The following is a 10469-nucleotide window of genomic DNA, read 5'->3' on the forward strand; positions in this document are numbered from 1 at the left end:
TGAAGGTCATCCTCCTATATGTCAACAATAACACTTGGAGAGATGGAGGAAATCTAGTGACTCAAAAATGAATGACGGGTAGACAGTGCATACTTTTGGGATGCAGACGATTCGAACTTTGGGATGGAGAGGATTTACACTTCCATTGTGTATTTTTTTTAGATAATGGATAAACATCCGGCCTCTACATCCGTAGATGTACACAGCCCAAAATTACAGATAATGATAAAACCAAAAAGAAAGCCAAGGTCTTATAACATGACCAAGACGCTAACTTAAACAATAAAATTGTTTCCATCCGTTATTGGATATCTCTAGAGCAATAACTTCTAATTTCTTGCTTATTGTCGAGAGCGCGTCCTTAGCTTGCTCTTCACGCTGCAGCTGGGCCCAGAAGCGTAACCAGTACGCTCCCCTGAAAATGACCTGCATAATAGAGTTAGATTTTATTTTATTAAAAACAACATCATTACGGCATCTCCAAATAGCCCAACACATAGCAGCCACTCCCACCCAAATCAAATTTCTAATCCTTTTATTTTGATTAGACAGCCAGTTACCAAACATGTGGCTGATTGATCTAGGTTGATTTAAACTAGTAGCAAAGAAGATAATCCTCCAAATCATTATGGCAATAGGGCAGTCCAGGAATAAGTGTTGAATAGTTTCATTCCCATTGCAACAAACGCAATTCTGACTCCCTTTCCAATTTTTCCTAGACAGGTTATCTTTGGTAAGAATGACACCTCTTTGTAGGAACCAGAGGAAAATTTTTATTTTTAGAGGAACTTTTATCTTCCAAATCTTCCTATGCCGAAAAGATGTATTTGTATCTATAAGGTTGAGATACATGGATCTGACTGAGAATGAACCTGAGCTGGTTAAACTCCATCTAAAATGATCAGATCCATTTATTAGTTCGACATGAGAAATACTTGCTACTAGACTAAGCCATTCTGTAAGTTTATTACCCACCAGAGCCCTCCTAAAAGAAATATTCAGAGGGCTAGTGCTCATTATCTTTGAGACTGTAGCGTGAGGATCTCTCACAATATTATATAAAGATGGATAACGAACTTTCAGAGGCCTAGCACCTACCCATACATCATCCCAAAATCTAGCCGTGGTTCCATCCTTAATATCGAAAGAACCTTTTGCCAGCACCTCATTCTTGATATGCATGAGGCCTCTCCAAAAATGTGAATCATTTGGCTTTGCCGTGACCTGGGATAAACTTTTTGAATTTAGGTATTTATTCTGTAATAGCGTTTGCCATATGCCTTCTGTGTTCATGAGATTCACTAGCCATTTTGCTAGTAGGCATTTATTTTGCAGTTGTAAATTCAGAATACCTAGTCCACCTTGATCCTTGGGACGACAAATGATATCCCATTTGGCAAGGCGGTATTTATGTTTCTCTGAGGATCCTTGCCAGAAGAACCTCGACCTAAAATGATCGAGTTTTTTGATAACTCCTTTTGGGATCTCAAAGAAAGACATCATAAACATGGGTAGGCTGCTTAATACAGAATTAAGCAGTACTAGACGTCCCCCATAGGATAAGTATTTCGCTTTCCAGCATGAGAGCTTTTGTTCGAATCGCTCTTCAACTTTTCTCCATTCAGAATTAAGGAGTTGCCGGTGGTGCATAGGGATGCCTAGATATCTGAAGGGGTATTCCCCTGCTTTACAGCCAAAGAGATCAGTGTAGAAGGATTCCATTTCTTTGGCTGCCCCAAAGCAAAAAATCTCACTCTTGTGGAAATTAATTTTGAGCCCAGATAATTGTTCAAAGGCGCATAGTAAAAGTTTGAGATTTTTCGCTTGTTCTTGATCGTGGTCTAGAAACATGATGGTGTCATCTGCATATTGTAGGATTGATAAACCATCATCAATCAGGTGGGGGATAATTCCACTTATCTGCCCATCCGCTTTTGCTCTATTAATAAGAATAGCTAGCATATCAGCGACGATGTTAAATAAGATAGGTGACATAGGATCACCCTGCCGGAGTCCCCTTCTGGTTTGGAAGTATGGGCCAATGTCATCATTAACTTTAATCCCCACACTTCCTCCAGAGACCATATTCTGAACCCACCTACACCATTTAGGTGAGAAACCTTTCATACGCAAAGTCTGTTGTAAGAACGACCACTTGACCTTGTCATATGCTTTTTCAAAGTCAATTTTGAAAATGACTCCGTTTCTTTTCTTAGAGTGTAATTCATGGATGGTTTCGTGGAGAATTACCACACCTTCCATAATATTCCTACCTGGCATAAAGGCCGACTGTGTTGGTTTCACCACTGTTTTGGCAACCGTATTCAGTCTATTTGTGCCCACTTTTGTGAATATCTTGAAACTCACATTGAGGACGCAAATTGGTCGATATTGCTGAATTTTTGTGGCATTTTGAATCTTTGGAATTAGAGTAATGACTCCAAAATTCAAACTGTAGAGATCGAGTGTCTCCAAATGTAGGTCTGCAAAGAGACAAAGAAGGTCCTCCTTGATAATTTCCCAAAAAACCTGATAGAATTCCGCAGGAAAACCATCTGGTCCTGGAGCTTTATTATGTTCCATCTGGAAGATTGCATCCCTCACCTCAGATTCGGTGAATGGACTAATTAAGATATCATTTTCTTCCGGGGACACTTGAGGAATATCTACGATATGATCCTCCTCAAGAGTGATAGCAGATTGTTCGGGGGACCCAAAGAGATTCTTATAATAGTTTGTAATATGGCTTTTGAGGCAATCATCACCAATTACAGCACCTTGATCATTTTCAAGTTTGTAGATATGCTGCTTTCGGTGTTTCCCATTAGCCACTAGATGGAAGAAACGAGTGTTAGCATCACCTTCCAATAGTGTTTTCACCTTGGCACGCTCATACCACTTGAGTTCCTCCTCTCTCAGCAGATTAACTAGACGTTCTTTTAAATAATGTTTTAAATTAATTTCTTGATCAGATAACTGAGAAGTCTCAGTTTTCTTGTCAAGAATTTCTAAGCGTCCTAGTATAGTCTTCTTCTCTTTTTTATAAGACCCGGCAGTATGTTTAGCCCATCCCCTCAGATACTGTCTGAGTCTGCGGATTTTGGATTGCCACCGCTCCAGAGAATTTGATCCTGAACAAGGAGATTGCCAGATATTTGCAACCATACCATAAAACCCTTCCCTTAATAGCCACCCTCTCTCAAATTTGAAAGGGTGATTATTTAACTGGTGGGTCGAGTGGCCAGTGCTAAGAACTAGAGGGGTATGGTCAGAGATATTTCTATCTCTAGCCTCAACTGTAGTGAGTGGGAATTGATTCTCCCATTCAGTGGTCACAAGGACTCTGTCTAACTTTTCAAAAGTCGGGTCATCTCCAGGTCCTGCCCAAGTATATTGGCGGCCTGACATGACAATCTCTTTAAGATCCAGAGAATCAATGACAGCATTGAAAAGATTAGGCCACTTATAGTCAAAATCCCCTGAGCTCTTATCTTCTCGCTCTCGCATTATATTAAAATCCCCTCCTATTATATAAGGAAGAGATTCTTTAGAGCAAGTGTTAGCTAGTTCTACCAGGAAAGCATTCTTGTTTTGAATTTGGGCAGGTCCATATACTGTATATAGTACGAACTTGAAGTCATTAGATTTGCACCGTAGGGTGAATTTTACATAAAAATCTCCCTCATCTATTGCTCCAATATCAAAAAAATTCAGATCAACCCCTAAAAGAATGCCCCCTGATCTACCATGGGGGGCCATGGTGTGCCAAAGAAACTCATGTCCCGCACAAAGATCTTTGAGGACATGATCTGGGAAGGATTCACGTCCAGTCTCGGAAATTGCAATAAAATTGATTTGCTCTTCCTTAACTAGTTCCCTCAAGTACCTATGTTTAGCCAAGTCTGCAAGACCTCTGCTATTCCAGAAAACTCCCTTCATTTTATAATGATTTTAGAAGGGGTTTTGGCCTTTTTAAGAAGTTTGACTTTGCCACGAATTTTGGCATTGTTATAAATCTTCTTTGTACTGAGAGGTGGTGCATCAATGATGGAATCCAACTCAGCAACCGGCATATTCTCATTTAGATCTCCACAAGCGTGGCTGAGAATACCCTCAAGGTGGTCCTCTTTCTCAACATCACTCTCTATATCAGAGCACCTAGAGGAAGAACAACCTTTTTTTGTATTTTGACAAAAGGCTGACCTAGCTACCTCAATATTTTTTAAAACTGCAACAGTAGAGGATTCTAGGTTGATGCCTACCCTACCAAGGTTTGAAATAATTTTCGAATCTGGAAAGGTATTAAAAGAGTTACCTGAGAATTCGAGGTTCTTTTTCGCCGTCAAACGTTCCGCCTTATGGAGTGTATGAATATCCGCTAAAGTTGCGTTTCTGGTGCTCCGTCGTAGTTCTTTGATGGGAACCACCACAGGTGTGGGATTGGAGGCTCCCTCAAGAGATGGTGAGGTAGCACCCGCTCCTTCCAACAATGCTGCCTCCAAGACGGCCTGAGATGCACCGGCTGGTGCCACCGCTGCCTCTCCCAAGGTCGTAGCAGGGGGAGAGGGTGCAGCAGGCAGTGGCGTCTCCACAGCCTCTCCAGGCTGGGTGGAGAGAGTAGCAGTGGCGGTAGTCCCCGCTACCTCTCCCCAGGTAGCAGAGGCCGGCACCACCACTGTCTCTCCCCCGGTCGGCGTGGACAGGGGGGCGAGTGGCGAAGTAGGGCCCCCCTCCTGAACCTCCGCAGCGGTGGACTCCATCACCTGAGCCACCTCAACATTGGGTGACGACGAGTCAAGCCGGAGCGTCTCCTCCGTCGATGTGGCCGAGCCACCTCCCTGTGCAGGCATCAGGGCGGTGACCTCCAGTGGTGGGGGTGCCGGGCCACGTCCCTGTGCAGCGGGGGCGTACTCTGGTTCCTCCACCGCTGCAGGGACCGACGTCATGATACCGGTCTCCACCGCTGTAGAAGTAGAAGAGAGGGCCGCCTCCGATGAGCCCCCAACGAGGCCGCACCCTATATCAATAGGGGCAGCAAGAGACACCAGCTCCAGCGGTGGCGAGGGGGAGGGCAATGGCGGAGTAAAGCCCTCTCCTCCCTCACCCGAAGCGTCGACAAATGTACTAGCAATCTTTGTCGAAGGTAGTGGCACAACAGCAGAAGAAAAAAGAGTATTATTAGAGTTAAAAAACGCTAATTCTTCTTGTGTTGGTGGAGAGTAACTCTTCCTGGTAGTCCCCAGGTCAGACTCCAAAGCAACTTTAAGACTGATCTCATCCAAGAGTTGCTCACAGGCCAAGTCCAAAGCTTCATCTACTAGATTTGCCTGTTGCATAGGTGGGACATTTTGAGTATGCTGCGGTGCTTGTTGGGAAGACTTCCTATTATCCTGAGGGTTCTGCGGGTTAGGATCTTCCGCATCTTCCATTTCACGGTCTCCCTCCTCCAGATCTTTATCACTCAACAAGTCCTCATCAGACGGATCAGCACCGGTGTCGGCTTGTAAATCTTCCTCCGCCTTGAAAAATAGGCGGTAGATACTAGTGCCAACACAAACGTCCGCCATACCTGGTATCTTCTTGGGGTCAAAAACAGCCACTAGAATGCGGGCTTGACCTGTTGCCCTGAGATGAACCATGTCCACCTTCTGCGTAGCTCCAACAATAGTCCCCACTGCCCACAGCGATAGGAACGAACGCAGGCGCCTAGGGACACCGGTGACATTTAGCCATACCTGCTCCAACACCTTAATAGGCTGCACATCATCCACAAACTCAGCAAAAGATATAGTGCCTTCCTTGTTCTTTGTGTTGATGGTGTCTATTGCTATCATGCGATGGAAGCCGACTAAATTGAACTGTAACCAGCAGTAAGTTTGGGAAATGCAGTGTTGTAAGAGCATCTCTAAGTGTTCCCCAAATCCTTGAGTTTTCTGAGTCTCCAAAAATAATTGAAAGCAACAAAGAAGGGTTTCTCCATCCGTTTCCGAAACGTAACTCCTAAAATAGTAAAAAATTGGACCCATGGGAAAGGTTCCTGGCGGCGTGTGGGTTTTTGCCACGCAAGGGGAGAGGTCCTGCACATGCGCGGGGATGCCTAGAATAGCAATGGCGCACTATCTTAATATGGCAGCGAGCATCAACTGGACCGCTGGTGGGGAATCTATAGCCAGAAATAGCGGAAGCTATATTTAGCTGGAGGGAAAGGGAGGGGTGAGAAGGACAGTTGACCGGCGCGTGAATCTAGAAGCAAATTTGACGGTGCGGAATAGGGTAGCTAGGCGGCCGCACCGCCGCATTGCCATCGCCGTTTGGAGTTTTCGGGCCGGGGTTGAAGCATCTGTGTCTGCATTCATTGATATAGTTGTACGTAACTTTATTTGCCAACTCCCAACTAACCTCGTCCATTTTATAGTTAATTTGTATATGCTACCATTGGCATTCCCGGCCCTTTAAATGCTCACTCCCACCACACCCTCACATAGTCACATATGGATGCAGCAGAGTAGTTGCTGGCATAGAGTGAAGCGACGTGGTGCATAGAATAACGTACGTGGTGCACACCACCGTATATATGGCGGTGGCACCTGTTGCCGCTATGCATCATGGACGTTTAGCAATGGCGTCATCGCCGGATTGCTTCCGGTTCACGTCCTGATGCTAGTGATCCTGGGGGCCGGTTTGGCCATGCTGTGGCGCCTTCACCGGGCGCGGGAGGTGTACCTCGTGGACTATGGCTGCTTCCTGGGCGAGCCACGTCACAGGGTCCCGTTCGCGACGGCCCTGGAGCACGGACGCCTGATGAACAAACTCGTTCCGCTGCATCCCGCCCGACCGCAGCATCGAGGCGTCCCGGCAGGAAGCCGAGCTGGTGATCTTCTCCGCCGTCGACAAGGCGTTGGCCAGGAGCAAGCTGAACCCCGAGGACATCGACGCGGTCATCGTCGCGTGCAGCTTCACCACGGTGATGCCGGTGTTCGCCGACGTCGTGGTGAACAGGTACAAGCTCCGCGACGACGTGCAGAGCGTGAACCTATCCGGGATGGGGTGCAGCGGCGCGCTCATAGCTATCGGCCTCGCCAGGGACCTCTTGCGGGTGGCACCGCCCCACGGAGATCCTCTCGTCCATGCTCTACACCGGAACCAAACGGGAGATGCTGGTGCCCAATGTGCTGTTCCGCATGGGCGCGGCCGCCATGATCATGACCAACTCGCCCGAGCGCGCCCGTTTCAGGCTCGGCCCCATCGTGCGCACGCTGACCGCCGCGCGGGACAGTGACTACCGGTGCGCGTTCCAGGAGGAAGACGACGAGGGGATCACGGGCATCAACCTATCAAAGGACCTTCCCGTCGTCGCCGCGAACGCGCTCAAGGGCCACATCACGGCGTTCGGCCCTGCCGTGCTGCCTGTCTCCGAGCTCCTCCGGGTAGCGCTCTCCATCGTTAGAAACAGGCTCTTTAGTGCAGGGACGAAGGAGGGGCGCCGCTACTACCGCCCGTCCTTCGGCAAGGTGTTCCAGCACTTCTTCATCCACCCGGGCGGGCGCAGGGTGCTGTACGAGGTGCAGCGGGGGCTAGGCCTCTCGGACCGCGACATGGAGGCGTCGCACATGACGCTGCACCGCTTCGGGAACATGGCCAGCAGCTCGCTGCTGTACGAGCTCGGCTACATCGAGGCCAAGCGCTGGATGAAGAAGGGTGACCGACTGTGCATGATCTCCTTCAGCCCGGGTATAGACTGCAGCAGCGTCGTGTGGGAGTGCGTAACCCTGGGCCGGATGCATCCACCGCTACCCTGTGCCGCTTCCCAAAATTGTTGAAAGGGCATAAGCAGTCGTGTTCAGTTACAGGGCTTCATCGGCCTGAGTTGCGTCGTCCAACTAGCTACCACGTACTATCCGGCATCCCCTGCTATATAATGTATCTTATTCTAGGTACATATAGGTTTGTATACGTCTCTCTCAGTCGGTAACCAGCCTGACCGAACCAACAACAACATGTACCCACACGGATAGAGTCCACGTAGGACTCCATGCCATACATGCTCTTGTTACACTACTCTGAAGTCCAAACTACGGCCTTATTTGTAATTGTCGGGATATCACTCCTGGTCCATAATAAAATCAAACATGTTTCTTCGCCTCTATTTCTCAAGGTTTTAAATCTTCGGCTAAGCCTTTTAGCTGCTGGCCCCCTCAACAGCTAAGTGCAGCTATAGCCAGAGATAGCTGCAGCTAAGCCATTTAGTTGTTTTTGAAAAAAAATACAAAAAAAACACATGACCATGGCATAACTGGGTAACCATTACTAATTGATCCATAACCGACTGATAGGAGTACATCACAGGTTCATAGGAGTACATCATTCAGGTTCATAACATAATATTGAAACATTAGTTTCACAAAATTACATTATTCAGGAAACAAACAGAGCACTGAGCAAGAAGCTTTGCCAGATTGTTGTGCCATGGGGGCGGCATTGATGCTGCTGCTTCAATGCTCTGCCTCCACGACGCTGCTCAGCTACCAAACGCCGCCACCAACGATTATTAGTTGCTCCGCTTAGAGCCGCCGCCGCCACCGGTCTCTCCTCTCGAGTCTCGAAGCTGCTGGCCCGCCACCGGTCACTGCTGCCGCCTCCTCTTTTCTACAGAGCTGGAGAGCGAGCGCTCAATAGGATAGAGTGGAGACAGGGGAGAGATGAGTGCTGACTAGGGTTACGTATTGTCTTTGGTCCAGTTGGGCCCATTTCCTTCTTGAGCCAGGCCAGTTTTGAGGGTTCATAATTTAGTAGCTATGCTAATTGAAGGCTAGTATAGTGGCTATTGCTGGCTAAATGGCACTACTAGCACCCAAGCTTTGTTAGCGTGAAAAACTACAGAAACTCTGGTCACCACTCTGGTCACCACCCCTACTATGGAAACCTCGACCATGTATATTGTGTCATTTCAATAATTAAGCACAAATAGTCCCAATGCTAATCATAAAGTTCTTGGGTTTGAAAACTCTAGATCTGGTGCATCTTATAAGCTACTTATGGTTAAAATAAGGACCAATTTGGCACGACTTTGGCTCTTCCAAAAAGGCCTTCAGCTCTGACTCCTCTAGTGGTGGAGCTAAAAGCCTTTTCAAAAACTTTTGGCAAAAATGACTCCAATGTCACTTCTATTATAATTTGTGCCAAATTTGTGAGGAGTGGCTAGGAGAATCACATTTTCATGGCCGCAGCTTCTCAGTGCAAAATTGGCTCCAGGTCTGTACTTCTTGGTTGGGGCCATATTATGGATGGCCGGACTCAGTCGTGTCAAAAAGCCCTAAGCTGAAACTAGCAGCCAAACAGTGCACTTTTCTGCAACTTTTTCTAGCCACACTTATTCTCACATCCTCCACTTGTACTAAAAAGAAGAACCAAAATCAAACCTGCTTATTCTGATCACACTTTTACTCTATTTATATAACTACTTACAGAAGCGCTTCCCATAGAAGGTCTTCCAAGCAAGGTCATTGTTCAACTGTAAAAACGGTTGTAGCACCAGTCTGAAAGACGTGAAGCTTGCCACCAACTCTTCCACCTCATTCAGAATTGTCAAAATTTCTGAACGGTGTATACCTCTGTTCTTCCAAAGAGAAACCAGCACCTGGCAATTTGTCTCGGCCACAATATGGTCTTGAGTGCCTGCCGGAATTAGACGAACCCATTCCTCGAGTGCCTCTGCTCAGCTAATAGAGCCAATCTAACTGAGCTGAGCCGTCGTGAGCTGAGCCGTCGTGCAGAGGTCACCCGTAGTTGACCTGAGCTGCAGCGCACCACTGCTTGAACTGCTCCCACACATGAGTCCAGCACAAAAGCACCATCTATGTTGACTTTGAAGAAGCCCAGTGCCGATCATCTCCCATCTTCTGGAGTTTGGGAACTAGCTGATAGGTGGAAGCATGCCTCCAGCGCCTAGTCCACTGCCAGCCTTGGTTTGATCCGTGATTTTTAGTATCATCGATCATTACTGGAGTTCCAAAGCCACCACATACCACACAAGATCACTTCTCAGTCTCCATCTTTACAGCAAGAGGTGTCCAACAAGTCCCTTGTCCAGGTTCTCTTCAGGTTTAGCTTGGGGACTTTGATAGCCACGGGAGATTTGAACTTTTCCAAAAACTGATAGCAAACGTACATTGTGTCAACACATGATACATCGACTCCTCACAATTGCCACAAAAGCTGCACACTCCTATTTGCTCGATATGTCAATGATGGAGATTTGCTCTTACATGGTATAAAGTCATAGGATACTCTCCACCAGAATGCCACGCCTGCTCCATGATAGACTCCTGCACCTCCTGCTCCACCAGTAGACGATAGGCTGAACATACCGAGTATATGTCATGGCATTCTGCCGACCAGTCCTAAAAATTCTCCTGCCTTCTCCCTAGTGGAATTCTTCTAACCACGTGTGCATCCGAATGCAGTAAGTT

The 10469-nt window shown here is 47.1% G+C and overlaps 1 protein-coding gene and 1 pseudogene across 1 annotated transcript; one reads left to right on the forward strand and one right to left on the reverse strand.

Moving 5' to 3' along the window:
• Nucleotides 1-236: 236 nt before the first annotated feature.
• On the reverse strand, nt 237-5834 carry LOC136494673 (uncharacterized). The gene is made up of 2 exons (XM_066490845.1): nt 4316-5834; nt 237-426 (listed from the first exon to the last, which is right to left on the reverse strand). The coding sequence occupies exons 1-2, from the start codon at nt 5832-5834 to the stop codon at nt 374-376; spliced, it is 1572 nt and encodes a 523-aa protein (XP_066346942.1). The 3' UTR covers nt 237-373.
• A 190-nt stretch (nt 5835-6024) lies between these two features.
• LOC136491622 (3-ketoacyl-CoA synthase 6-like) lies at nt 6025-8133 on the forward strand (annotated as a pseudogene).
• The last annotated feature ends 2336 nt before the right edge of the window (nt 8134-10469 follow it).

This window comes from Miscanthus floridulus, chromosome 11, assembly GCF_019320115.1.
Source record: "Miscanthus floridulus cultivar M001 chromosome 11, ASM1932011v1, whole genome shotgun sequence".
Classification (NCBI taxonomy): domain Eukaryota; kingdom Viridiplantae; phylum Streptophyta; class Magnoliopsida; order Poales; family Poaceae; genus Miscanthus; species Miscanthus floridulus.